A 27,831-nucleotide genomic window follows, 5' to 3' on the forward strand; every position below is an offset into this window, starting at 1 on the left:
TCAACATTTTGATGGGTTTATTTTCCCATGAAATTTAGGTTGAACATTAGAGCATTGGAATTTAGCTGGACCCTCACTTCCGGTGTATTTGAGGTCAATATCAGCAACCTCCACTTCGTCGCATGGGATGTCCTTGCTACAGGAAAGCTGAACAGCCACGGGAGTCCTAGATGTGCCTCTTATATTCTTGAAGCTCACATTCTTGATGCTTACTTTTGATGCAGACTGTAAGTAAGAAATGAAAAACCATATATGATGAGATTCTATTAGTATCCTTAGTTTTGAGAGATTTCTTTCTTAATTTCTTTCTTTCTGTAATTAACAAATTAATCCGTACCTTTCTATTGCATTCATTCCATGGACAGTATACTTGATCTATGACAATAGGATTGCTGACGTTCTTCATGATAATATCTTCGAAATGTATATCAGACGCTGAGCCACCAAATAACGCAGGCCAAGATTTAATTCTTACACCATTTTGGGTATTGGAGATGGTGCAGTTCTTAACAAATATTCCAGACACAGATTCTTCATTCTGGGATTTCCCTAAACTTCCAATGCTGATGCCGTGACCTGGTGCGCATGTTACTCCTTCGATTGTAATTTGTCTACTACCATGGCCGAGGGAGATACAATCATCTCCCGTTCCAATGTCTGAATCGATAATCTTGATGTCTTTTGATCGTCCAATATGGATTCCATCTGTGTTCAGGCTCTCATCATGTGCAGTGATTGTAAAATGCTGGAAAGTGAGGTTTTTGCACCCCAAGAGATGAGCATGAAAGTACTTGCTGTCCGTGGATGTTATATCGTGGACTATTCCGTTGGTGATGAAATTGAACTTCAAACTCTGGTCGATCAAGCAAACAAAAACAACTCAAAATTAAGAAATTTAATTTTTCATTTCGATCATTTACTAATCACCATAAGATAAAAGAAATTAAACTTACGACGGGGGGTAGCTTGCAATGTTTATCCTTTCCACAATTGTTTTGATTCGATGCCGATTTTCCTTGGCCATCAAAAGTTCCACCACCAGTCAAAGTAAACTGATCAACATAGTTGAGAGTAATCCAGCTGCTAAACCCTTCGAATTCTCTCATGTCTACCGGCGCCTGTAATTTGCCTTTAACTTGAAGCTCAATTGCTGCCTTGCAAGGCCCTGATATAATCACTGGGCCTAGCAAGTATGTCCCTCGCGGAATCAAGACTTTACTCGGACTTGTTGATGCACAAGCATCTTCCCATGCACTTTTGAAGGCCTGAGGAGGATAAAAGAAAATGCAAAATATCTCAACCAAGACAATCGGGTAAATTAAACATTGTATTGCTAAATACTTACCTTGCTAATATCTTCCTCGTCACCATATTTTGTCACATCGAAGACAACATTTTCGGCTTTAACATCAGTAGATGACAAGAATAGCAACAAAAAGATTGCCGAGACATTAACTTTCAAGCCCATTTTTCCTTGGGACTTCAATTTCTTCCACCTCCTTTTGTATTCTGCAAATTTGTTTGGATCGAAAATGAAATGATTACAATATTCTATGAAGCTATTTATAGAGCATTGAGGAAAACAAACACCAATCATAATTTTTCCGGCAACGAATTCATATGGTTTCTATTATTAGATTTCTCTCAACTGCAAAACTCACACAGCTTGGCAAACTAACTCATACGAGCATTCCTTTTTATTTTTAGAATAGGGCAGGAAAATCTTATGTTACTTATTACAGGGAAACAAAGTGACAGTAGCTTGGAAAAAAAAAAAAACTAAGACTTATTACAGGGAAACAAAGTGACAGTAGAGTTTTCTAAGAAAAACTTGTAACCAATTGTTGTTGCATCATGTTCTCTGCCATTAAATTCATCAATTACATCGAAGCTCTCCCTCTTCAATACTTTATAGCCAGACCTCGATATTTAGTACGTATATAGAGATTGGTTACACCTGGGTTGTCTGTGCATGGTTGGTAACTGGAGTATGAAAACAGAAACTGTGGCCGGTACGAAAATTAAAAAAAAAAACGTTAGAATGAGCTGTGAAAGATCATGAGGATACAAATACCATACTTAGAAGATGCGAATCGATTTTACACCTTAATTCTAGCATAGCATTAAGAACCTAGATACTACAACACTGTACTGTAAAATCAATCCTATGTATCAATGAAAAGCAAGGCTTTATACATGTGTTTAACACAAATGTTTGTTAGGTTTAGTTTTTGTGACTCCATCAAGCTATTTTTGGAAATTAGATAATGTGAAATTTATATAGCATAAATATGAAGGCAATGACACCAAAAGTTTAAGCAAAAGTTAAACTGCATACAGCCCAACAGCCTATGCAATCTTTGGTCTTTTGGGGAAAGAAATTTGTGTGAGACTTCCAATCTTAATTAACAGCACTAGTTTTTGTTTGTTTCATGAGGAGGTTCTTCGAATTTGGATCTTCACTGCAACTCAGGCTTAGCTCTCTTCTTTTCTTATTTCTTCTCCTTTATAATACGAGAGTGAAATCCCGCATCAAATCGAATTTGTTTGTTAAGGGATTTCTTTTTAAATAAACTGGACAGCAATGCTGGCATATATGTCCTTTGGAAATGGCACAAATTTTCATACTTTTTGTTGCATATAACCACATTCGCATTTGGAGAATATTTTTGTATTAGTTATTTTATAAAGAAGAAGTTTGAATCGGAGATCTTTAGAGGAAAACATGGGTGTTCATTGAGGTATAAATCTATTAATTATTATGATAATAACACGTTGCATGTTTGAAGGTTGCATATACAGATAAACACCCTTACTTTTTCCCTTGAATCTATATATTAACGTTGAAACCACGTAATCCATCATTATTTATTTTTGCTAGTTTGCTTTTCTAGGCCATGTTTGTTTTTTAAAAAATCTAGTTTTTCTAGGCCATGTTTGTTTTTTAAAAAATAATTTTTGAAAAATAATTTTTTAAATTTTTTTGTATTTATTTGTTATTAGAAAAGTTGGTTAATTAAAAATACTTTCCGGTCAATGAAAAATATTTTTCAGTTAACGAAAAACACTTTCTGATCAACAGAAAACACTTTTCAGTTAAAAAAAATTTGGCTTGGTTTTCAGGAAAGTGTTTTTCTTTTTTATTGTGTTTGTTTTCCAGAAAGTGGTTTCGAGAAATCACTTTCCAAACTTTCTTGTATTTATTTGCTGTTAGGAAAATTGATCAACGGAAAACACTTTTCAGTCAAAGGAAAATTTGACTTGGTTTTCAGGAAAGTGTTTTCCTAAAAAATTTGAAGGGAAAACACTTTATGGAAGTTGTGAAAAATTTAGAAATGTTATTTTTTACTGATTATATTAAATTTGATCTTAATTCATTTTTCCTAGAACTCACTTTCCAAAAGGAAATAACTTTCCTACAAACAAACGGAGCCTTACACTACTTTATATGTTATAAATAATTTTTTTCTACGCTACTTTATATGTTATAAATAATTTTTTTCTAATCTAAAAAAATTTATTCGAGTCAATAAAAAAAACTATTTGATATTATTATTAAATATAATTTAACAAGTTAATATTAACCTTACTTCTTAATTAGTTTAAAAAGAATTGGATCGTATAGAGTGGTTAAGTTAGGAGGATTGCCTCCCTTTCACTGCACGGCTATGCAATTTTTGTTCTTCCTCCTTTAATTTGAACAAAATTTTATCTTCCCTTTATTGGCCATTTACGCTCTTTCTTTTCTTCATGGCAGAATATAATAGTCATGGTTTCTAAGAGATATTTTAAGGAGAAGCATGTTCAGATAGAAGAGCTTCCATTCTAGTTGGACGACATTTGTATGGCTCATAATTTGAAAGTAGGTGATTTATCTGTGTCTTTCAGTTGATTAAGGCAATTGAACTTATGTTGAAATTTGTTGTTATCCTAGCCGAAGATTATTTTACTTCTCTATTCAGAATAAGACTCCAGATATTGATTTTGATGTTGTTTATGTTCTTGACATTCATATTGACTGTTGCTTTTGCCAATGGGCATCCAATTTTTAATAGTAGAACCATGCTTAAAAAGTACTGGCTAGGAAAAGGGTTTCCACTGATGTGTTGATCAGTTTATGTTTGTTACACTAATGATTTTCAAAATTCTATTTTGTTCAGTGTATAGAAAAAATCCCCTTTTATTTTATTAGATTTTTAAGGATTGCTGTCGTTGATATTCACTAGCTAATGAAAGGGCTTCCATTGTTACGATCAGTTTTGTATTGTTGTCATCATCATTATTGTTCACAGTGGAAGTTTTCGATGGTATTTAAATTCTCGCTGTGCAGACTGGCAAAATATTTCATTACAAAACATCTAAGCGAAATAGAATGTGGCCTGTGGAGGTACTGAGCCTTGATATTCGCAAAGATATGTACTGGATTTGATGGTCTCTTGATGTTGGAGCTGATTGTTTGTTCGTGATGATTACATGGGACCCCTTAAGCTGCTAATGCTCCATTTTCAGACAACACTTTGTCTGTCCATTCACATTAATATAATTTATTGTCTTTTGGGGATCACTTTTGCAGAAATATTTGGACAGTTACGTTAGATTGCCAGATGCTGAAATCTCATCTTCCTTTTCTCTGCCTCGATGGTATATAAGAATTTAGAGGTAAGCTCTTTTTGACTGAAAACGAGCTCACTTTTTGGGACAACATTACCTGGCCATGTTTCATTTTGACAGTCAAAAAAGTCTGAAAGGTTGTGGCTTGGCTGCATTTGTGCCTGAGACAGTGCAATTTTGCTTGGGATTTTACACGCACCCTTAAATCTACTGCATTTGAACATTTGGATCTTCAACGGGGATTGCATTTAGATCAGATCCAGCAACATACATGCAAGAAAAGCCCATCAACTACCATAGAACCATGCATTAAACTGGTGGGAACCAATGTACGCTGTGCTTAATTAAGTGAAGAGGCATACAAAGATCACAAATTCTGAGGGATGGACCTTTCTTGATCACAAAATGTCTTAGAAGATAGATTCACGACTCTATTGAAGATACTCTTATCTCTTTCCCTTCTTGTACATACCTGTCATTCTTCCTTGTTCTTCTTCCCTTTCCTTCCCAGTATATAAAGAACGTGTTATACAACATCTCCTAAATAAGGCCTAACGAAAACTATTCGGAGAATAATGAAATACAATTGACAGAGCTCTCAAAACACTCCCACACATACAAAAACTCAGTTTTAGCACTACACACGAGCCTTTCTGTTCCTTTTCTCTTGCTTTGAAGAAACTACCTTAATTTGTTGCCTCTGAGAAAACATGGCTTCTCGTAGCAAGAGAGACAACAATGGATCATTGTTCACACAAAAAAAACCACATTTTATCCGTATCGTTCTTAGTGATATTATGAAGAATCAGAAGAATACCTTAATTTGTTGCATCTGAGAAAACATGGCTTCTTGTAGCAAGAGAGGCAACAATGGATCATTGTTCACACCCAAAAAAACACATTTTATCCGTATCATTCTTAGTGATATTATGAAGAATCAGAAGATCGTAAGCATTCTTTTCCTTCTAATCTATAAACTTTCCTTCTGTTTCTTGTTGTTCTTCAACTTGTTTTTTGTTGAAGTACTAGTCAGTGCGCAAGTGAAGCTAACTTCAAAAAACCCTCCTCCTTTCTTTTTTGTTGTGTTATTTACAGGCGATTCTTCGAAGATTTTTTAGAAAGCATGGAGAAAGTTTATCAAAATCAGCAGTAATTAAAGCTCCAAGTGCTGCAACATGGAAGGTAGCTTTATTAAAACATAAAGATGAAGTTTCATTTGCAAAGGGTTGGGAAATGTTCATAGCTTATTACTCTATTGACTATGGAGATTTCCTAGTTTTTGAGTACGAGGGGAACTCCCTGTTTACTGTATTCATAATCGATAAGAGTTTTACGGAAGTAGGCTATCAATGGAATAACACTGAGGCTGCAGAGAGTAATCAAGAAGATAAGCTTGGGGATCATGAAGATGATGATGATGATGCCTCTGTTGAATTCATTGACATTAGGATCATGAAGATGATGCCTCTGTTGAATTCATTGACATTTCGTCTGGCTCACAAGAAACAGGAAAGGAGACCAAAGGGAAGGAAAAACTAGGTTGTTCAAGAAATTCTGAAGGTTAAATAAATCATATTGCATTGTTTTCCTCTTTCTAGTTTTCTTGGTTAAAAACAAGTAGCTTCTGTCACATTCTTAATCTGCTTGCTTTCTCATGTATCTGTTTAAGTTTTGACTTGATATTTTATTGAACAGAACATGAAGGTGATCATGGAGGAAGGCCTGCTGAAAACAAATGTCATCCAAGTGGGACACCATTGGTAATTTCCTGTTATTTTACCTAGCTCTCTTTAACATGTGACTTCTTGCCTCTCAAACTTTGAAATTAGTAAGGTTGTTTGTTGTCGCCCCCCCCAAAAAGTCCATTTTTTCATCGTAATTTCAAAGCAATAAGAACTCGCCTAAAGTTAAGGAAGATTAGATATCTTTTCCAAATGAAAACGAGTGGCAAATAGTTTATCTTTGATCCAAAGCAATAGAATATTATCTGCTGCATCATGACAAAGCGAAATCTCTAGTACAGAGTGCAGCCAGAGACAGCCCTAGCTTCTACTTTACATGGACTGCGAAGTGTACCACAAAATCTGCCATTAAGAGAAAGGAAGAGTAGAATTACATCAAGCAAGCTTTCTAGTACTGTTTGACCTGTTCTGTGTGGAACCGTGTTGCCAATCAGTTTTTCTTTTGACTGTTACAGGAAAAAAAAAACGAATAAACAAACATAAACCCTAGATAATATCCAAGTAATGCTTGCAATTTCTTTTTCTGTGCCTGGCTCCTAAAGCTTCTCAACAAGACTTTCTGAGAAAGTTGAAAAAGAAAGAAGATTGTACTTGCAAGCATCTTATTTTGGCTTTACTGACAACCCTATTACTTTACCTTTGTTTCCCCTTAAGTTTGGTTAGGCATGCATTAGAAATGAAGAGGCATGATTTTTTGTATCATGGTAACATGTACCACACCTGCAACACTGAGAAGCTATAAACACGCTTTCATGCTGATCTTCTGCGGTGTTAAAAAAGCCGTTGTCTTTATCTGTCAAAATCTGCAGCAAATCTAGAAACAGAAATTTTTCATTTTATCGAAAGTGAACTGTCTCCACACAGGCTCGCAGATTTGATTCCTTTCTTTGTCTGTGGCGCAAACTTAAGTCTCATGATCAATCTGCAATGCTAATTTATGCGTAGATAAACAGGCAATGACCTCATTAAGTCTGTTAACTCCATACTTAGCAAGAGAATAGAATCAGCTATGGTGTTGGCTTTTCATAGGACTAGGGATATGGACAAAACAAAGACTAGCCGAGTACTCTTTGTTTCATTGAGAGACAAACTTATTTCGATTGATTTTTCAGAGATACAAATTTTTCAGAGAATAGAATATTATCTGCTAATTCAATCTAAGCAGAATGAGGTTTGGACTTGTCAAAAATCCTTATGGTTGGTCTGTTAAATCTTGGTGTTGCTTACATTAACAGTCTAGTACTGTTTTGTTACTTGTGCTCGGCTTTGCATGCTAATTCTTTACTTGACAATCGATCTCACATTTCCAATTACTATAAAAGAGCTAGGTTCGAAGAAACTATGGAATGTGAGCTCGATCGAATGCAACAATGCTATATTGAAAAGCTCTTTTTATTTACAATTGCCATTGCTTTTATGATCTTTAGAGGATTTTTGTTAATGTAGCTGGATTTAAATCTCAGTAATTAATGACCATCTTCATATATTAGAGCATGGCAAATATTGTACAGGAGGCTATTGTTGCCTGTGTTCAATATTTAAGGCTGCCATGAATGCAGCAGCAAGTCTATTTATTCCTTCTCAGAGCTATCAAAAAGTTATGAATAACATATTAAGATCAAATACATGAGCCGCCTCGAAAACCGTTTTGTTATCTCCGACTAAATAATGCGATCTAATAGATGAAAATAGGATGGCAGTTGGGAGGTCTGGTCCGATGTCGTAGAAGAGCTTCTGGCTCTTGACCACCCGAATCTGATAATTAAGATGCTTGTGCTTCAATAGATAAGAATCAAGATTCTCTATAGACCTTTTTTATGAATATTCTTTGGTTTGCGAGTAAACTCTGGCGCAGGATTGGAAACAACGCTTCATTGTAAGAAATCAGGTCGTTTTTTGATAAAATCTTGGATCTTTTTGACATGAGAACCACCGCTGAGTTCTTGCAGGAGACACGACGCTATCTGACCAGAGACAACTTATTTCGGCTGTGATTTTTAAGATATACGACGCTATCTGACCAGAGACAACTTATTTCGGCTGTGATTTTTAAGATATACGACGCTAGACCAAAAAACCACCGTTGAAATTAAGAAGCAAGTTCCCTATCTTACCATCTATATATAAAGCAAAGGCGATTCATCTCAGGCAAGTTTGACACTTGCGTTTTTCTTTCAGCAGTTGGTTTTCCCACAGCATTAAACATTTCAAGGGAAGCAATGCTATCCAACATAACAGGTCTGATTTAAGGGTTAAGCATTAAAAAAAAAATTAAGAACAAATCCATGAACATAATTTCATCTCTTAAAAAACAATATAGCTAGTTCAGGAAAGGGGTGACATTTCTAAGCATTCCAAAAACATAGCGGTAGTTTAGAACTAGCTTAATAGAGGCGGACTGGGGTACCCATGGTACTCTTTAGGTGCAGCGACTTCACCTGATTTACAGCAAAAGACATAAAATAGGTTCAGAAAACAGTCATCGGTGCTAGAAAGAAGTCGCAACGAGTTTAAAAAGAAGAAACTCACATTTTGCCAGTTTTTCTTCAACAAGGAGACCAGGAAGTTCACAGACATTTGAACATTCTGGAAGATCTGCTTATCCTCCATGTCGCAGTTACCAACAGCAACACCCATGCAAAGGACTTTCTTTAATTGAAACTTCACGGTTGCCTTGATCTCATTAACTTTAGACTCCAGTGACTCTTGGTGAGTCACGAGGGTAGGAAACTTTCCTGCATTAACATATAAATCGGCAGAAACCATGAGAAACTACCATATCCAAAAGACAGATACTACTCTTAATAAACTTGCCTGCCTTGTTGAGACCAGGGCCTAAAAGCCGAGGAATCTGCTTGATGACAGACTCTGATGCCAAAAAGGCATGGTACTGCTTGGAAAGCTTCTTGACCAATTTCTTGTTCTTGTTCAGCTTCTTCAATGCTTCAACATCCATCCATTGCAAACCTATAGAATTTGCCTGCAAATATAAATTAAACATTTAATCCTATTAAAAATTCCATTACAAGTGATAAAAATTCAGACTCAAAGTTTGTAGAAAGCATTTAATGGCCCCAGCAATACATCTCGCAGGCACAAGACATAACTACAACCACCTGATTTCATAGTATAGGAAACATGATTTGAAAACAAACAAGTCAAATATACTATTTTGGCAGCAAAAACAGAGAACATTAAATAGAAACCAAAACTGAAACCTCGTCAATGATTAAAGAACTTCTTGTAATCTATGTATAATTATGAATAGAATGAACAATTACCTCCTCCACATGCTGAGCATCTCCAAGCATGCAGACCTTCATTTTGGGACGCGGTATGTGCGGCAACTTAACAGAGCCACTGAACCTCTTGTCCTTCTGGGGGTCATAGTTTTTCAATCCAATCTGTAGTTCGATGGTCTGGACAAACTTGCGGGGCTTCTCATTCACACCATTTTTTATAGTTGTAACAGCTTCGCGAATTGTATCCCCTGCAAGCTTACTGCAGTAGCAAAATATACAACATTCATATGATGAAATGTAACACCAATCACTCCCTGGCTCAACCAATGATGTTTCAGGTGATTTTTTTTTAATCTAGTTTACGCTTCATAACCGAGAAATCAGTCAAGTAAAAGCAATCGGGACCAAGTTCAGGCAGAAAAGGATCAAAACTTCACTTTATTATATAAATCCAAAGTAATTATATAAAACTAACCAAACAAATTTCCCATTTTAACATATAGATGAACAAAAGAACCTTTCAAATTATACTAAAATTCTTCAAAAACCAAGAACCCATAACCCCACATCATATTTCCTTGCATTCCATGAAAACAAAACAGTGATAATGAAATTACTTCCAAAACATGAAAAACTCAAGAAACCTCCAAAATGACATGAAAATAAAACAACTAAAGATTTTGAGCATACCTCATGATTGAAACCTCTTAAAGCAACCCTCTTCAGAGTTTTGTCCTGCAAATTCAACAGGAAAAAAAAACATTAAAGCTAAAAAAAGAAGAAGAAATAACCCATGCTTGAACTCAAATCTAACCTGTTGAATCGAAAGAAAACCCACCAAAGAACAAAAATGGAGGAACTTGGAGAAGAGAAGGCAACGGCTATAGAGTGTGCAAAATGTTTTGGAGAGGTATTTGAACCAAGTGAACTCGAGCGAACATTTTAGACTTGATCTAATTTTTAAAATACATAATTTGTGAAATCTTAGACCCAATTCAATTAAACAATTTAATTCTTAATAAATTTGATTTTAAATGATGAAATCATGAAAAAATATTAATAAAAAAAACTTGTAAAAATAAGAAAAATAACAACAAAAAAATGAGGATAAATTTTGATAAGAAAAAACTATAGGATGATGAAATTTGAAAAATAAAATAAAAATGATCCTAAATAAAATAATAGTAATTAAAAAAATAAAGATTAAATTTGAAATATTATAAATTCATAAAAGGATGAAATTGGAAAATATTTATAATTCAATGGACTATTTATAGATTAAAAAAATGATATAGGTAAAATTAAAATATATATATATATAGGGGGCTAACCTAATATAAGACAAATCATAAAAAATAACAAAACAAAATAATAAAAAATAAGGTGAAACTAAAAAAAAAATTTAAAAAACAATTCATATTAAATCAGGTGAATTTTTTAAAAAAAAAACAATTCATATTAAATCAGGTGAATTTGAAAACCTTATCATTATGGGTATAAGATTGAGATAATTTCATAAAAAAAATAAAAAAATAAAGTTTGAAGAATGAAATTAAAATAAATCATTTTTTTAAAAAAAAGTGAACATGTATAAACCTTAAAAGCATGTGATCCTAGTAGTAAATCCGGAGTTAACCAAATGAAAGGCAAACACAAAAAATAATAAAGCAAAACTAAAAAAAGAAAAAAGAAAATGTCAACTAAAAAAAAAACCAAGCAAACCCGAGTAAATCTTTTAGATCTAATCTAATATCTAAAATTTACAACTTGTGAAATTTTAGACTCAGGTTCAATTAAAAAAATTTAATTTTCAATCAATTTAATTTTAAATAATAAAATTATGGAAAAAATATTAATCAAAAGACTTGCAAAACAAATATCAACAAAAAAATAAGGATAAATTTTGATAAAAAAAAAACATAAGGAGGATGAAATTTGAAAAAAACAATACTCTAAACAAAATAATAGTAATTAAAAGAATAAAAATCTAATTTAAAATATTATAAATTTATAAGGGGTGAAATTAAAAAATATTTGTAACTCAAGCTAAAATCTAGTCATTTTAAAGTTCATATTTTAATGATATATTTATTTTTATTTTATATTTTTAATATATAATGATATACTTTACAATGTAATTTTATATCCCTAAATGTTAGAATCTACGATTAATTTCTAACATTTTATTTTTGTTAATTTATTTAATTTAATATTGAAAATATACATTATAAAATTCACACTAGAAATATTAATTAAACAAATTAGTTCTTATAATATTTTTAAAATTTTGATGAAATTCTAATAGATAACTATAAACTAATTATAATATTTATTAATTGATTTTTTGATATTTTTTAAATTATGATAAAAATAAAATTTTACCTTCCATTTTCTCGTATGGCGTGTGTGGATCCAATACTTAATGTATATTTAGGATCACGAGATATAGTTTTTATAAAAATTTTTATTTAAAGTATATTAAAATAAATTCTTTTTTAAATATTTTATATCAACGTATTAAAAATTTAAAATTATCAAAATATATTAAAAAACATTAATTTAATATTTCTTCAAACTAAAAATACTCAAAAGCAGAAGCATTAGTACTTTCAAACTAAAAACACTCAAAAGCAGAAGCATTAGTACTTTCAAACATATTTTTATTGTAACTTTTATGTAAATTCACAGTATAAATTTAGTCATATTAAATAATTATTTTTAAATTTTTTTATGTATATCAATTAAAATTATTTATTTAAACAATAAATTCAGCATGAAAGTGTATTCGCCATGTAGCTTGATAAATTCAGATATGAAATATTAATTTTTCATGGAAATCTATGAACAATGAAAATTGGCATTCAACAAGATTATCTAAATTGTATTGGGATCACAATTACGATTATTTTTTAACTGATTAAATGATGTTTTATCAAATTGTGTTAATTGCTTGACCACATATAAGGTGTGGATTATAATTTTCAAAGTATGTAGACTTTTTAATTGACAACAATTTTCATCAGAATAATAAATAAAAATAGCTTAGCCCTTGGATTAGTTTAATTAATTGTTTTTTCACTACAATATCCTTCCCTTCTAGTCATATTTTATAATTTCACCATCTACAAACAGAATGGAAAGAGTAATTTAAAAGGGCAATTTAGAGATTAAAAAAATACAATCAACTCTGTCGAGGAAATAGAAAACAAATTAATTAAATATATACTTTTCTCCTTATTTTTAGAAGAAACTCCAGCGAGGATGGTGATGCTGTAGATATGAATTACTGCCGAGGGGTGTTTTTTTTAAATTTCAACTAGGGAGAAAAAGAAGAAGAAGAAGAAAGAGACATGGTGAAACCTAAAAGAAACGTTTCTTTCTCCAACGAATTCTTCAAAGTCTACCTTTCAGATTTCAGTTCCCGCCAACTGGTGCTTTCTCTCTTTCTCTATGCTTCTCAACTGGATTTTTTGTTTTCTCAATTGGGTATTGATCAAAATTGAATCTTTCTCGATATTTGCAGAGTTTACCACCTGCGTTTGGTGTGCAATTTAATGGAAAGAATGAAGCTTTACCGAAGAATGCTACACTTAAAGATGGGAATGCAAAGATTTGGCAAGTAGGGTTGGTGAAAAGAGAAGGGGACTGGGTTATTAAAGATGGGTGGAAAGAGTTTGCTTGTTATCATTCTTTAGTTGATGGAGATTTCTTAATTTTTAAGTATGATGGGAGTTCTGAATTCGAAGTTGAATTGTATGGTAATAATGGATTGAAGAATAATGGATTGAAGAAAGAAGGTAGAGGTTTAGAGAATAAGCCTAGCATTCATGTGAAGGAGGAGCAAGAAACAGAAGAAGATTTTATCGGTAGTAGGCCTATTAGTGGTTGCAAGCAGAAAGATTCAAACATTGAGCCTCGCATAACTCGATCGCAGGGTTAGTTTTTGATAAATTATTTTTTGTAGACATGATTTTGCCTCTTTATTAATGTAAGTTGTTTGTGTTAATAGGTTTGTTTGGAAAAAGTGGACCTAAATCAAGTGAAACTAAGATAGCAAAACTTGGAGAATGCAAGGGGGCTAAAGCACCATCATCTGTTCCTCGTGAAGTTCCACGCTTTGTTTTGAATATTACTCAAATTACTCGATTTGCAGTGAGTTTTTTTTATCTTGTATCTTGCAAGATTGGTAAAGAAAGTAAAAAAAAAAAAAATCTCAGGAATTCATTTTAATCCATTTTTTTTTCTGTGAATGACTGTTAGATGCACAACTGTGGTTATTTTGCCTATATCTAATTTTTTTGAGGTTCTAAAATAGAAATTGAAGGAATAGGAAGTTGAAAATTTTATCACAAGTATACTGTTGTCTGTTGTGGTTCACTTACGTGTATTGGTCCCAAGAAACAGCATATGACTAGGAAGTTTGTATGGCTTGGTCTTAATTATAAAAACAAAACAAAGAGAAAACGTGCACTATTGTTTAGCTTTAGCCTTCAGTATTCTTTTTTTTTTTTTTAACAAAGCAGGGGGCAAGGAAATATGTGTAGCCCTATTGCAATTGTAAGTTCCAAGCATAACTATGACACATTGTTTATTTAGAATTTGTCTGATTTAATGTCTGAATTTTATGGGTCTTTAATATAGTTAGGAGTCAGTTAGATGCCTGCCTTTCAATGTTAAATGAAACATAAATTAGTCATTGCAGTTTCTTAGTCAAATTTGGCCGAGTGCCTGATTTGATCTAATATGATAGCTCAAATTATTTGTCTATATTGAATTAGAAAGTACTTTGTCTGTGTCAAATAAGGATTGTCTTTTAGAAAGACAAGAGAGTTTTAAAATCTTTACTTAGGTGATGAGTTGTTCCAGGAGTTCATTGATGCAATTGCCAGGACCGAAGCCTCAACTCTACTGGTTTTAATTATCCAACTAGCATTTGGTTACATACATTACATTGTATGTGGTTGCTCTTTACTTGGGTTTCAACATGAGTTGTTTGCTCATTTTAAGATCCGTGGAGCAATTGCACAGCAGCAACTGTTGCTGGGGATTTCAAAATTCAACCAAATGGGTTTCCTGCCTTTTACACTTAATTTAAGGACTAGGAAAAAAGGAATCCATAAAAACAGAAAACGAAACTAGAGTTTGATATTCGGCAAAGGTAAAAACTGGATGCATCTTGAAGACAAAAAACTGTCTCTGCCAAAACCCAAGAAATCTGAATTGATATTGCTCTCTTAGCTGGCAGAGGATCCGAAATCTTCTGAAAAATGGTCACAGATGTTAGTAAGATTGTCTTCGCTGACTTATATGGCACATTCTTCTCTAATACCTTTATTTTTTACCTAGTTATTGTCTTGCCATTTAAAATTTAATCTTGTTTGGTGACCTTCTTTTTATTACCACTGCATGAGATGTCTTATTGTGTTCTTGCTTTCTGCAGCGTATTCCTAAGAAATTTCTGCGAGAAAATAATATTGAATTGCTTAAAGAGATAAAACTTCGCGATGAGAGTGGGAAGTTATGGCCTGTGCAAACCAGTCTCTGGGACAGCGGCTATACTGTGCTTAGTAGTGGATTCTCTGAGTTCTGCAGGATGAATAAGTTGGTACCAAGAGACCAGTGCGTTTTTACATTTATATGCTCGAAAGGCAATTTATGCAATGTAATAAAGGTGCAAGTTGTTCGCCGTGGTCCCAGAACTTGAAAACATGGCTGAAAGCATGACATCTTGTCTGACCCTTATCATAATAGGGGAGGCTAAGCACCTGTACTGCTTTCCTGGTTAAAGGAAAACATTTTTTAGTTGAGGAATATTTTTCTTCTAAAGTTGTTGAGCATTTGGTAAGATGATTTGTTTTGACTTAAATCAAATAGTGACACAATCCATTGTTCTGAATGCAGTTTTGGTTGCTGATATCTAAACTAGATTTTTGTAACTGTCTGTTCCTCTTACCTTTACCTTGGGCTGTCTATGGGGAAAAAAAATGGATGCGAGGACATCTATTACATATGAATCCAGTGTCCTACCTTGGACTGTTCTGGTTAGACATAGCAGCTTCGTTCTTCAGCAGGTCGACCACTGCTAAAAAGTGATAATTACATGCTAGACAGTTCATCATTTGCTATAAGATGATGAACCGAAGCAGTTTAAATTTGATCGTGTTTAGTTGCCAAAAGCGATGCCAAGATACTGTAGTCGAGGACAGAAAAATGGAAGGACAGTCTTGAAATCAAGCTATGCAAACCATTTACGCAACCGTTTGATCAGTCTTGGAAAGCTGCAGTTGATACTTGTGGTCACCTTCCCAGCTAATACAGTCATGAACAGACAATGGAAAGAGGACAGGCTTCTAAATTTGATGCTGCTAACGTGTATTTATAATAAGTTACTTGCCCTCAAGTCTGTATGGACCTAGAAGTCTAGAGCAACTCATCTGAAAACGTAACTACTGCCTTTTCCACAACTTCTGAAGATTGGACACTAGCTTGGACTAAAATGATGCCAATAATAATACTAAATAGGTCCAACAGGATTCCATGAGCCAGGCAGGAGACCAAATCTTTGTCTGAACCAGACCATTTGGTAGGCATGAATAGGTTTTTTTTTTAAAATAATTCTACACGGTTTGACCGTAACTTGATCTCTCTTTTGAAGGTATCCTGAAGTTAGTGAGTTGATCAAGAAACCTCGAGATGATTTGGTGAACTAAACAATTGAAAAACAGGCTGATGATCAGGCTTGACTCTTGCACAGCACCTATTCGTTTTCTTAATTTGTTTATATTTTATTTTTTTATAGGATCACATAGCACAAAGTCTATCGTCCTTCCAGCTTGTCTTTTCCACAGTAGATGATTCAGATTTTTGTTTTATAGTATTGAACTTTACTAATCAAGTTAGATAGAGTATGGTATTTCACTTCTGCTTTAGCTATTATGCTTCTTCTTGGCTGATAAGAAAATATAGGAAAGAATGGCCTCGTTGACCAGAATTAATTGCTAGGCTAAGTGATAAATCCAGATTTAATTAGTTTAAAAATCTCCTAAAACTGAAAAACTCCCGGCATGGAGTAATATATTTGGGCCTAATCATTAATGGATTCAGTCTAGAAAAAAAAATCCAGTTTTTATAAATTTATCTACATTTTAAACCTTACTCTCTTTTATATTTATTAGATATATAAAAAATCTATAAATAATATATTATATTTATATCATATTAATATTTGTTTAAATGATATTTATTTATTATTAATGTTATTAGGGTAAAATTATATTACAACCCCTCTTTTTCATAAAAGAACAAAACTTATTATCTATAAATATCTTATAAATCTCTCAAACTTTAGGTTCACAATATTTTTATTTTTAATATTTTTTGTCTATATATTTTTAAAATTTGTCTCTCTAAAATATTATTAACTCTCTTTTTATACAAAATATATACTTAAACATTTGACAGCCTTCATATCTACTAAAAAGAAGCTTTTACGGATAACAGTCACCTTAACTTTCTAGATACCAGATATCAGCTATCAGTCACTTTGACCAAAAGAATTGATCAAATTGTTAGAACTAAGAAATTAACTTATTATCCAACATATAAGTTTTATTTCTAAGTTAATTAGACTTTTTGAATTCTTATCATTGGTGTTGTCAGTAGGAACTAAGCAAAAGTCAATTCATTTCCTGTTTCCTAAAGGCTATTTCCATAGCTAACAAAACTCAAACATAATGGTAGCTATTCCAGCAACTATGTTTATAGCTACACAAACAACATGTCAGCAACTAAGTTAACAATTATACCTAAGCTACGCTAAAGATCACTTTCACAATTACACCAACATTTATACAAGGCTACATCCATGGTAATGCTCATGGCTATGTCTATGACTATACTCATGGCTATGCTTTACGACTATGTCCATAACGATACCTCAAGTGTATGCCCATGACAATACCTCAAAGCTACACTTACAAATAATTTTTATGGAAACTTATATTTATTAAAGTTGTCATCTAGACTTGCAGGCTTTGATAATACATAAAAGTTAACATTACCTACTGTAAGTATATCCCCTTTCCATTCTTGCTAGGTCATAGGCCTCCTATACTTTACTGACCACTTTTCAAGGGATGAATATGAGGTCTTTCTAGTACAATAACACTATTCTTCTTAGATTCTTCCTAACTACTTAAAATTTTTCTAAGTATGAGCTCCATCCTTTATGGGTTTCCTTCAACTATTTAGAGAATTTTTTAAGTACGGGTTACACCCTTCATAGATTCCTCTTAGCTTCTTAAAGAATGTTTTAAGTATAGTCTTATCCTTTATGGGTTCATCCACTTAGTAATTTTCTATATAGGCTCCACCCTTCATGGGTTCTCCTCAGTCTCTTAAAAGATTTTTGAAGTATAGGCTCATCCTTACTGGGTTCCCTTCAACTTTTTAGAGTTTTTTTCTAAATATAGGCTCACCCATTTATTAGGATGCAACTGTCATGAACCTAATCTATAGTACGTAAACACTTCACTCATAAATCCTTGAAGAGGAAAGGTATATCTTAACTTATACATGCATATAGAGGCTATGATCTCAAAATGTCCTTAAGTGAAGGTCAAGGTTGTTTGGTTGATCCTTTGATCCCTAGAAGACAGTTGAATCATGTATTATTCAGGCGACCATTGGCAAAGGTCATTTCCTCTACGTATAAAGTACTAGGAACATCATTCTCAGGGGTTTAAGGTAACCTTTATCTCTCTCGGGATTTCTTAAATGTAGTAGGGGAAGGACTTCTTCGATGTTGAGAATTGCCTTCCCCCTTTTCAAAAATGGATGTTGGATTTCCACCCCTTATGGTTTTAGGTTCCAATTTAATAGACCATTGTCCCCTACTGTTTTCTCTTGTTTCTGGTTGAAATCTAAACTTATAGTCGAAGAAAATAACATCCTTACTTTTAGGGTTAAAACTAACTCTCTTAAGATCTATTTTTTTTAATAAGGGATGATAAGTACCTAAGATAATAGTTTCTTCTCAAAATAGAGCAAGTCTTACTTAGGAATTCTTTAACAAAACTCTTTTTATAGAGGTTACATAGAGTGAAAGTTTAAAAAAAAAAAGCAAGAACAATTAAAGTTGTAAAAGAAACAACATTTCATTTCCATCATTGAATGAATAACCTTTCTAGCTATCATAAATTTGCAAGACTCAATTATTGTATTAAATGCAAGTTGTCATTTTGTTTTTTGAGAGACATGTATTTTAAAATTTTAGTTTTAGCCTAAATCCATGTTTATAAAGATAAAATGAGGGTGATAACCTAACATGGATTTAAAAAAATTCAAGTCTATATAAAATGAGTTTGACTTGCTTTAAGATTCAACATCATTAAGTTCAGCTGCGAGTTAAGTCCAAGTACATATGGGTTGAGTAAATATTGAAACTCAATATCCTTAGATTTAGCTACATGATGAGCCCAAGCATAAATAGGTCTATCTAGTTGCCAAACCTAGTACTCTTGTGTTTAGCTTCATTCGGGACCCAAGTAAATATAAGTCCAACGAGCTAGCAAACCCATTACCTTTGAGTTCAACTATGTGTTAAGCCCAAATAAATATGAGTCTGACGAGCTGCCAAACCCATCACCTTTGGATTTAGCTACACACTAAGCTTAAGTTTATATAGGTCCGATGAGCTGCCAAACTTATTACCCCTGTATTTAGCTACGCACTGAACTAAATTGCATGTAGGTATAATAAGCTATTAAACCCAGCACTCGTAGGTTCAACTACATATTGAATCTATATGCATATGGGTATAGTGAGTGGTTAGACTTAACATCCCGAAGTTTAGTTACGTGTTGAGCCCAGGTGTATATGAGTCTTGCAAATGGTTAGAACTAATATCCCTGAGTTTAGCTACGTGTTAAACCTAAATGCATCACTTCAAGTCCAAATAGGTATAGAATTAATAATAGTTATGAGTCTTATTTTGGGTCATAAAACTATTTTTTTTTATTATTATTCTTGTGGATCTTAACATGAAATTTTAAAAGTAAAGAATAATTATCTCCATGCACCCCCTAAATATATACAAGTCTTTTAAAAGACTTACCATATTTTAGCTAATATTAATATTGGTAAGAGATATTTATTCTTTATTAATATTATGTAAAATATATTTATCTCTCATTAATATTATCAATAGTAAATGGCATGTCAATCTTTCTATATAAGCAACCTAACAAAGTTTGGTGCTATATACATCCTCTAAATCACTTAGTAAATTAAATGATTTGTCATTTCTCTTTTTTATCTAAGTATTTATATTTTAATTATTAAAAAAATATCATACAAAATTAAAAATAAATATTCTTATTCTTAAAATTTAAAGTTTAGTATCTCATTTATTATAATTTTTTACTAAAACAATTACTAATTTTATTAATTTAAAGTCATTAAACCTTACTAAAAAAAATTATTTTGCAGATAGTGAGCTTTCTACCTCCAACTATTTACTTCTTAGCTTAAAAAAAAAAAATATTATCATAAATATGTGATTGATCACTGTATAAACATCAAATAATGAATACTAAATTTTGGAACATCATCACCACTTTTACACAAGATCCATATTTTTGGTCCTTAGATATTCATTTGCCTATAATTAGCAGCAATTAAAAGAAGTGCCTGAGTGATAACTAATCCCAAGAAAATAGCTCTTTCAAAGAAAAATGAATGTTCCTAAAGGATTCTTGAACTATCTTTTATACTTTATCATCTTCTTTCCAATTTTTTTGTTTCTATTTTTTCTTGGATGCATCAAAGGTATCCATTTATTCCTTTTCTCTGTCTTCGTCATTATATCTGAATCATTGTTAATCCTTTGTTATTAATCATAAAAGTATTTTGCAGGTGCTTTTTTCAGTCCCTTTGTTTTTCTGGTAATTGCATTTGGTGATACTGGTATAGTCATTGGTTTATGGCCCCTTCACCTTATATGGAGCTTCTACTGCATAATAAAGTAAGTTCTCCACCTCTTTTCAGTTTACTGTTTGTATGGGAGTCTGAAGAGAATACCTGTTTATGGGTCATTTCAATATTTCGGAGTTTCATGCTAACATTAGGCCAGTTCTTTCCCTTTCTTTCTTACCGTTCCTTTGAAATTGAAACAGATCAAAGAGGTTTGGCCCATATATGAAATGCCTACTGATTTTACTAGTTCCGCTACCAATAGCTTTGTGGACTGTTGTTGGAGTTGTTGGGAGTGCGATTATGGGTGCTATGTATGGTTTCATTTGGCCTGTCATGGAGACATTTCGGGCTATCAGCAAGGAAGGTTCAATTTGTATGAAGTTGATTAGATGCTTGACTGTAAGATTTCTATAGCTCTCCTCCTCTGATACACCATGAAAAACATGATTTATTTGTGTCTAGCCAAGAGATAATGCTGTTTTTGGAATGACTTTTCTAGGATGGCACTTGGTCCTGTGTTCGGGGAGCATGCACAGTTGTCCGTGATTTTGCTGACTTTTCCTTCCACTCGTACTTCTCTGTTATGGATGAGCTGCTGGAGTCGAAGGGAGAGGAGCCTATTGAACTCAAGTATTGATCTTCTTATTTCATGCAATTGATTCTGCTAATGTTAGAACTGTTTCATTATTGGGTTTCAAACTATTTCTCCTTTGAATATTTGATTCAATTGCATGGTCATTATTACATTCTTGAAAACTTGTAAACGAAGCATATCGGTCTCTTCCTCTGCCTCGAATGAAGGATGAGACAGTTAACCATGTATGCTGTACATCCATGTTTTCTAACTTGTGATTTTGGCATGTCTGGGGTTCAAAGCACATTTGCATGGACTTTTCATTTACATGTCTAATGAAGTTTTTATAATTCCCTGGTTTTTAAATAGGGTTGCTCAGATACCTGGATGCATACTGGCAGCAATTCTAGGAATTGTCGTTGATGTTCATGTCATCACCATAATAGTTCTGTTAAAAGCACCTTTAATGCTGTTGAAAGGTTGGCACCGGCTAATACAAGATCTTATAGGAAGGGAAGGCCCATTTTTGGAGACTGTATGTGTTCCCTTTGCCGCACTTTGGATTCTGTTATGGCCTATTATGGTTCTGTTGGCGATTGCAGCAGGCATAATATCAAGTCTTGGTTTTGGCTGTTTTGCTGCAGTTGTTGCATATCAGGTAAAATTTGATTACCATATTATATCTGCTACCATTCTTGTTCTTTTAGAGCTTTAGCAGACTCATCCCTGTTTTCATGTGGGATTATTTTGGTTATTTTGGTTATGAGAGTTCTCTTTGGTGTTTAAATCAGGAGAATTCTACTAAGAGAGGGTTGCTTTATGTTGTTGCCTCTGCCTCTATATTTGATGAGTACACCAATGATTTACTTTACTTGCAAGAAGGCTCCTGCTTCCCCAGGTATGTAACTCTAGTAATGCCTATATATATTCCTGAATATTATTCTTCTAGATTGTGTAGTCCTTAAATGATCTGTATGATAACTTCTGTTGGTGCGGCAACCAGGCCCAGATATCGAAAAGGGGCTACTTCCAGTTCTTCACTGCTTCCTGTGAAGGGACTGCATGAACGTTTTGAAGCTGCTTATGTTGGTGAACAATTAGTAACAACTACTACAGATAAAGCCACCTCACTGAAGGCCGCAATGGTAAGAATGAAATGTGTACATGGCCTAGTTATGACAAACTTCACCATCAGGCATTGTTTTCAGAAATCTTTGTTTAGTCCCACCAAAGAGAGGGAGGGGGAGGAAATTGAATGTCATTGTTATAATAGGATTCCCTTGACAGAAAACTAGTTTTATGTCGGGAATTTCAGTTAATGCACACTTTGCTTCAGAAGTTTGTTCGTAAATTTTATTAATGTTGCTGAATAATAAAACCTGAATAACTTGAACAAGTTGGACATTAGTACTCATTGTTGTCTAACATTATTATTCTCGTTTCTGTCATCTACAGTTCTCTTGTATTGCTTTCAGACCATAAGATTCACATAAATTTGTATTGTAAAATGATACTCTCCTTTTCTTCCCGTCAAATTCAAGCACCCTGCAGCTTTATTATCTTTAGTTTTCAAAACTGCCACTTCAAAAATGTTTTTGTTTCTTCTGTATATTGATTAATTCTGTCTACGATATGTAAAGCAGATATGGGATAGTTTCTTCAAAACATTTGAAGATATAGGGAAAGAGCTTCTCAGAATGGGAGCCATTGGAATGCCAGATCTGGATGCCTGGGCAGACTCAAAATCAAAGATCATCGACAACGGAATTCCTGCATATGCATTTCTTGAATGCTTCCTCCGCTCTTTCAAGCATGGCTCCTATGGTTTAATCCTGCGTAAGAATCTCTTTACTCTTGCCACTTAATATGCAAGCTAAGCATTTTACCAAATTGCAGCAGTAATTTGATTCAAGGCCACTTTATTTAGACCAGTACAGTGTGATGGAAATTATCCATTTGTGTTCATTATTGTAGAATTCAAATAAATATTTGTGTTTTCTTTCTTAAATTGGTTTGTGGCACTTAGTTTATCTCTTCAATGTCACATACAAGTCCCCAAAATATTAACTATTATCTTCAAGTTTGCGAATAAATTTTCAAACGCAAACCTCATTGTCTGTACTGGAGATTTTGGTCTATTGCTTGCTAACTTAATGAAAACGAATTGGAGATTGCATGGCCTGACTTGACATGAAATAATACTCATCCTACATGTTCCAGGTGACAAAGTTGAGATAACAAGATTGAATAGACCAGAAGGGCGAATATTTGATTGGCTCTATGAGCCAATGTGCATCATGAAGGAGCAAATCAGCAGTCTAAAATTAGATGAATCTGAGGAGCTGTACTTTTACAAACACTGCCTGTATGGTGGCGATGAAAAAAGAATAAAATCTTGGCTGAATGGTGGCACTCCCCCATCTGATGAGATCAAAAGAGCCCAGTTGGAGGGTATTAGTAGAAGGTATTGCTAACACTTTCATTCCGAATCATTTAGCTGAATAATATTCATTTCCAAAGCAGCCCATAATGTGTTGCAGTGGCTATGCTTTGTTTATGCAACCAGAAACTGACCATTAAACATTTCCTTTCATTGATTATTCTCCAATTTGAATTACTATAATAGGTTAGTTAAACTACAAAGTTCTCTTATATGTATTTTCCTTGTGTGTGTACTTTGTGCGTGTCTATTTCTTTCGTAGTACTTGAAAACTGATTATATATTGCAAATCAGATTGCAAGGTTTCTGTTTGACGCTGTCAAGGCTGCCAACATCAAGGCGTCGCTTCTGTGAAGTTGCGAAGGCTATTGAGGAGGAAGCAAAGAACTCTAGCATCCTAGCCAGCGGAGATGACTTGGAGGCAGCTAGATAGGTTCTCTCTGCATCTCACACTTGTATAGAAATGATAGGAGTGAATCTGCTATTGTTACTCATAGAGGATGTTTAAGCCTATTAGCTTGTTTTGTGAACTAGTTAACAGTCACTGGAAAATATATTTGTAAAAAAAAATTATACGTAGGGAAACTGTATGATGTCCCATATCAATGAAAACATCTGATATCTGATACGTTCTCATAAAACAGGTGGTTTGGCAACTAGCAAAAATTCAGCCAAGTTAGATTCAATCATTTGCTACTACCAATCAACCTTGGCTCAATGATAGCTATTGCTAAACGTCAACCAATTTTGTAAACAATTAGACAACATACAGAAGCCATTATTCTAGCTGGATATGGATGAAGTTTCTGCATAGCTCCAAAATAGGGGTGTGAAGAATCAGTCTCACCCAATTTATCTATGAATTGGCATTGTGAAAATCCACCATCTGAATTAAATATATGGTGAATCCACCAAGTCCTCCTGATTTTGAAATGTTAAGATTAATATCAATAAATAAATCAAAACATTAGGTATTCTACTGTATAGCCACTGTTTATCCTTTCGCATCTCATCATTTATAAAATTGTTTCGATGGGCAAATCTCCTTCCTAGGCAACTCAATAAAACAGTAGGTGTTTTACTGTATAGCCACTGTTTATCCTTTTGCATCTCATCATTTATAACGTTGTTTCTATGGGCAAATCTCCTTCCTAGGCAACTCAAATCGACAAAGAAAGAAAACAGAATAGTGATGTACTATCTAGCCACTGTTCATTCTCTCGTATTTCAGCATTCACTAGTTCCGTTGCGGGCACGGATTCAAGGTGTTAGTAAAGAGTGTTTTTTGAAAAACAACAAGTTGACCCATTTGAAACCCAATATGACTGCTGAAATTAAATTCAAATCAACATTTTCTTTAAAGCAAAGCAAATTGGGCAAGCTGTGAGAATTCTCTAAAAATATCATTAAATTCGGCCTAGTAGCTTAATTTTAAAATTTTTTTATTTGATTTTTTTTCTAACTCAAGCTTCAAATTAATTCATTTGAGAATTATCATAATATGATACAATTGATTTCATAAGTTCAAATACAATCTAGATAACACATAAGTTCAAATACAATCTAGATAACACGTGAAAATATGAATTAGCTTTCAAAAAAATTTAAGTTAATATTTTTTTTTAATATTCAAATGACAACATATTAAATTATCATTAATTAACTCGAGTTAATTGTTTAATTCATGAACTCAAGTCATAGACATGATAAGAATGTGGTAACTCTATTGGTAGCTTAACTCTGTCTTTTTTCTTCTTCTTTCCTTGATTAAGTCTTTATTTGGGATTGGATAAGATTTAAGATTAAATTAAAAAGTTATTAGAGAATTAAAGGATAAATTAAAGGATAAATTAAAAGAGAAGGGCTTTGGACTCAATTGGAATGAAATTTAAAATTTAATTGAGGAGTTATTATAGACTAGATGACTAAATTAAAGGAAGAGGAAAAAAAATGTATGATGCTTGTATGACTTACATGCACCTGCATATTAGGAAAATCGCTGCATTGGGGTGGTTTGTTCGGCTTCCTCTGAGCTTTAAAGGTGACTTTTATTAGTGTATCTGAAATCATCTTAGTGAGGGTTCCTTTCAAGGCAATGCGTGAAAGCTATGATGATGCAATGTGGCTCCAACAATCATTTCTTCTTCTCTTTTTGTCTATCATCCCTCTAGATCCCATGCTAGAAAAATTTTTTTTGCTCTTTATGGACGGAAAGGGTGGTTTTTTTTCTAATTTTAATTGTAGTCCCTTTGGTTTTAATCTTTTAGGAAATAAAAAATCCAAACTATTTTTCATAAAATTAAGTGTCTATCTAATGACATAATACTTTTTTAATCTTGTGAGAGACTCACACCAATCTTATCATAATAAAACTATCAAGATCAATCTTAAATAAAATCAATGTAAAAGAATCAAATTATAAGAAAAAAAATACATGGATGGAAAAAAAAACCTTGCATTAGGAGAATTCATAATGCAATTAAGTGAGGAGCTACAACAATTAGAATTAGGTTTTCTTGGCAAAATTTTCCTAGCCTCTTTAAATTTTTTATATGTTTCAATTTGATAATTAAACTTTATTTTCTTTCAATTTAGTCCTCACAACTTCTGTGTTTTGTTGTATTTGAATTTTTATTCTTTTGATGTTGTATGTCATCACATGTTTGAGGTGTTAGAGATCTTTTTGGAGTCAAAAGACTGGTCAAATTCATATAATTTAATTTTTTTTATTGGAATAAATAAAATAAAAAAAAGGATCAAAATTGATATTGAAACAAAATATATTTTTTTTCCTAGGTATTTTATTCAAAAGGCGCCTAAAACTACACTACAATCCTTTAATTTTAAAATATTTATATTTGGTCCCATCTATTTTAGGATTTTTCACTTCAATACCAAACCCTATTGCTTTATATATATATATATATATATATATATATTAGTCTTTACATCTTAAAAGATGAGAGAGAAAATTACTAAAAACTTTTAGGTGAGAGAAAATTCTAGAGTGACTGGATTTCGACAACCAATAACTTTAATTTTGGTATCTATAAATACATCTTTAAAATAAAACTCAATAAAGGTGATTCTCACATTTAATAATGCCATAAAAAATAGATTGGAATTATCAAAAAAATATTTGATTTGAGGTTTTTAGGCCAATTAAATTTCTTTATGTGCATTTATCTTGTAGTTTCATGCTTTAGTTTTTAATTAATGTTAACTTTTTTTTATATGATTTCTTACCTCATATAATTCTCTATTTATTATATTAAATACACACATTAACTTTTCTATTATCTATTAAATGTTTTCATGAAGTTAGAAAATGCATTCGCGTTAACTATGCATTTTTATTTTGCATTAAAAATTAATTTGGAATCCTAGCTACAACATAGCTCAAGTATGGGCTTTTTTTTTTCTTTTATGAATTAGATTGATATAAATAGAAATAGCACGAAGAAAAATAACAAACAAAAAAGATAAGGTTTTGACTTAATAGAGCTTAAATATAAAAAACTCTAAGTTGGAGTTTTATTCTAAAATATAACTTTTATATATTCTTCTTTTCTAATAGGTTTTACAATTTCTTAAATAGGTTAAAAATTGATATTTACAATGTAGAAATATTAGAATTCTAAAATAAAAAAGAGAAATTGTTGGATTTTTTTTTCTAAAACATGGTTATCGGGTAAATTTGTGCCAAATAAAAAATAAAGTCTACTCATTTTTTAAGTTCAAATTTTATTGAAATTTATTCTGTAACATAAATTTTTTAACATGTAATATTAACATAATTAAAACAAATTATGAATGAATAAGACATTAATCTCAAAGAACCTTTATTTAATAATTTTTAGAGAAACATAAAACTCTTTAAAGCTTTATTCCATATAGAATAGAAACAAGATTTTTTAATTGTTTATTTAGTGAAAATATGAGAATTTAAGATTGGATTCAATGACAATCTAGATAGGAGAGGACCTAGGCAAAATAGGTTTTGGGTCATAAGCCACAAACACACGACTCATGCTTTAAAAGGGTTTAAGCTTGTGTTTAATGTAAGAATAACTTTTTAGACAATAAAAGAATTATTTTTTCTACCAACCTATTTTAGGCTTTGGTTTTAAGTTTATAACTCAATGGCCCCTGAAAAATTATTTTTTGTTGGTATATTGTTTTTTCCAGTCAATGAGTTTATAAATCTAATCAGTTTTTTTTTTGGAACAATTTCTTCCTAATCTAAAC

At 32.5% G+C, this 27,831-nt stretch overlaps 5 protein-coding genes across 6 annotated transcripts; 3 read left to right on the plus strand and 2 right to left on the minus strand.

Annotated features, from left to right (window-relative positions):
• On the minus strand, positions 1-1,468 carry LOC105135882 (exopolygalacturonase-like). The gene is made up of 4 exons (XM_011040961.1): positions 1,346-1,468; positions 954-1,265; positions 338-853; positions 1-225 (listed from the first exon to the last, which is right to left on the minus strand). The coding sequence occupies exons 1-4, from the start codon at positions 1,466-1,468 to the stop codon at positions 1-3; spliced, it is 1,176 nt and encodes a 391-aa protein (XP_011039263.1).
• A 3,162-nt stretch (positions 1,469-4,630) lies between these two features.
• LOC105135883 (B3 domain-containing transcription factor VRN1-like) lies at positions 4,631-6,150 on the plus strand. The gene is made up of 2 exons (XM_011040962.1): positions 4,631-4,659; positions 5,707-6,150. Exons 1-2 carry the CDS (start codon positions 4,639-4,641, stop codon positions 6,148-6,150), a joined length of 465 nt encoding a protein of 154 aa, XP_011039264.1. The 5' UTR covers positions 4,631-4,638.
• Positions 6,151-8,577: 2,427 nt separating this feature from the next.
• LOC105135875 (60S ribosomal protein L10a-2-like) lies at positions 8,578-10,524 on the minus strand. 2 transcript variants are annotated; one of them, XM_011040954.1, is made up of 6 exons: positions 10,434-10,524; positions 10,286-10,330; positions 9,635-9,854; positions 9,168-9,333; positions 8,883-9,088; positions 8,578-8,791 (listed from the first exon to the last, which is right to left on the minus strand). In XM_011040954.1, exons 2-6 carry the CDS (start codon positions 10,288-10,290, stop codon positions 8,738-8,740), a joined length of 651 nt encoding a protein of 216 aa, XP_011039256.1. In that variant the 5' UTR covers positions 10,291-10,330; positions 10,434-10,524; the 3' UTR covers positions 8,578-8,737. The 2 variants fall into 2 exon arrangements, with proteins under 2 accessions (XP_011039256.1, XP_011039257.1); XM_011040955.1 differs by having other exon boundaries at positions 10,410-10,518.
• Positions 10,525-12,827: 2,303 nt separating this feature from the next.
• LOC105135876 (AP2/B3-like transcriptional factor family protein) lies at positions 12,828-15,551 on the plus strand. The gene is made up of 4 exons (XM_011040956.1): positions 12,828-13,026; positions 13,119-13,530; positions 13,605-13,747; positions 15,036-15,551. Exons 1-4 carry the CDS (start codon positions 12,946-12,948, stop codon positions 15,297-15,299), a joined length of 900 nt encoding a protein of 299 aa, XP_011039258.1. The 5' UTR covers positions 12,828-12,945; the 3' UTR covers positions 15,300-15,551.
• A 4,684-nt stretch (positions 15,552-20,235) lies between these two features.
• Positions 20,236-24,220, plus strand: LOC105135878 (uncharacterized membrane protein At3g27390-like). Its single transcript, XM_011040957.1, has 10 exons — positions 20,236-20,422; positions 20,510-20,618; positions 20,770-20,968; positions 21,069-21,199; positions 21,513-21,801; positions 21,935-22,041; positions 22,147-22,288; positions 22,787-22,979; positions 23,364-23,607; positions 23,878-24,220. The coding sequence occupies exons 1-10, from the start codon at positions 20,329-20,331 to the stop codon at positions 24,014-24,016; spliced, it is 1,647 nt and encodes a 548-aa protein (XP_011039259.1). The 5' UTR covers positions 20,236-20,328; the 3' UTR covers positions 24,017-24,220.
• The last annotated feature ends 3,611 nt before the right edge of the window (positions 24,221-27,831 follow it).

This window comes from Populus euphratica, unplaced genomic scaffold (assembly GCF_000495115.2).
Source record: "Populus euphratica unplaced genomic scaffold, PopEup_1.0 scaffold234.1, whole genome shotgun sequence".
In the NCBI taxonomy this organism is placed as follows: Eukaryota; Viridiplantae; Streptophyta; class Magnoliopsida; order Malpighiales; family Salicaceae; genus Populus; species Populus euphratica.

Bases quoted from the DNA above. Each gene is read 5' to 3' on its own strand.
- LOC105135882 (XM_011040961.1), bottom strand. From the start codon at position 1,468: ATGGGCTTGAAAGTTAATGTCTCGGCAATCTTTTTGTTGCTATTCTTG. The intron at 1,266-1,345 runs GTAAGTATTTAG...TATCCTCCTCAG, and splicing joins ACGAGGAAGATATTAGCAAG to GCCTTCAAAAGTGCATGGGA. The intron at 854-953 runs GTAAGTTTAATT...TTGATCGACCAG, and splicing joins ATTGCAAGCTACCCCCCGTC to AGTTTGAAGTTCAATTTCAT.
- LOC105135883 (XM_011040962.1), top strand. From the start codon at position 4,639: ATGGTATATAAGAATTTAGAG. The intron at 4,660-5,706 runs GTAAGCTCTTTT...TGTTATTTACAG, and splicing joins TGGTATATAAGAATTTAGAG to GCGATTCTTCGAAGATTTTT.
- LOC105135875 (XM_011040954.1), bottom strand. The intron at 9,334-9,634 runs GTAATTGTTCAT...TTATATTTGCAG, and splicing joins ATGCTCAGCATGTGGAGGAG to GCAAATTCTATAGGTTTGCA. The intron at 8,792-8,882 runs GTGAGTTTCTTC...GCTGTAAATCAG, and splicing joins TGAAGAAAAACTGGCAAAAT to GTGAAGTCGCTGCACCTAAA.
- LOC105135876 (XM_011040956.1), top strand. From the start codon at position 12,946: ATGGTGAAACCTAAAAGAAACGTTTCTTTCTCCAACGAATTCTTCAAA. The intron at 13,027-13,118 runs GTGCTTTCTCTC...CGATATTTGCAG, and splicing joins ATTTCAGTTCCCGCCAACTG to AGTTTACCACCTGCGTTTGG. The intron at 13,748-15,035 runs GTGAGTTTTTTT...TGCTTTCTGCAG, and splicing joins CTCAAATTACTCGATTTGCA to CGTATTCCTAAGAAATTTCT.
- LOC105135878 (XM_011040957.1), top strand. From the start codon at position 20,329: ATGAATGTTCCTAAAGGATTCTTGAACTATCTTTTATACTTTATCATC. The intron at 20,619-20,769 runs GTAAGTTCTCCA...AAATTGAAACAG, and splicing joins AGCTTCTACTGCATAATAAA to ATCAAAGAGGTTTGGCCCAT. The intron at 21,802-21,934 runs GTAAAATTTGAT...TGTTTAAATCAG, and splicing joins CTGCAGTTGTTGCATATCAG to GAGAATTCTACTAAGAGAGG.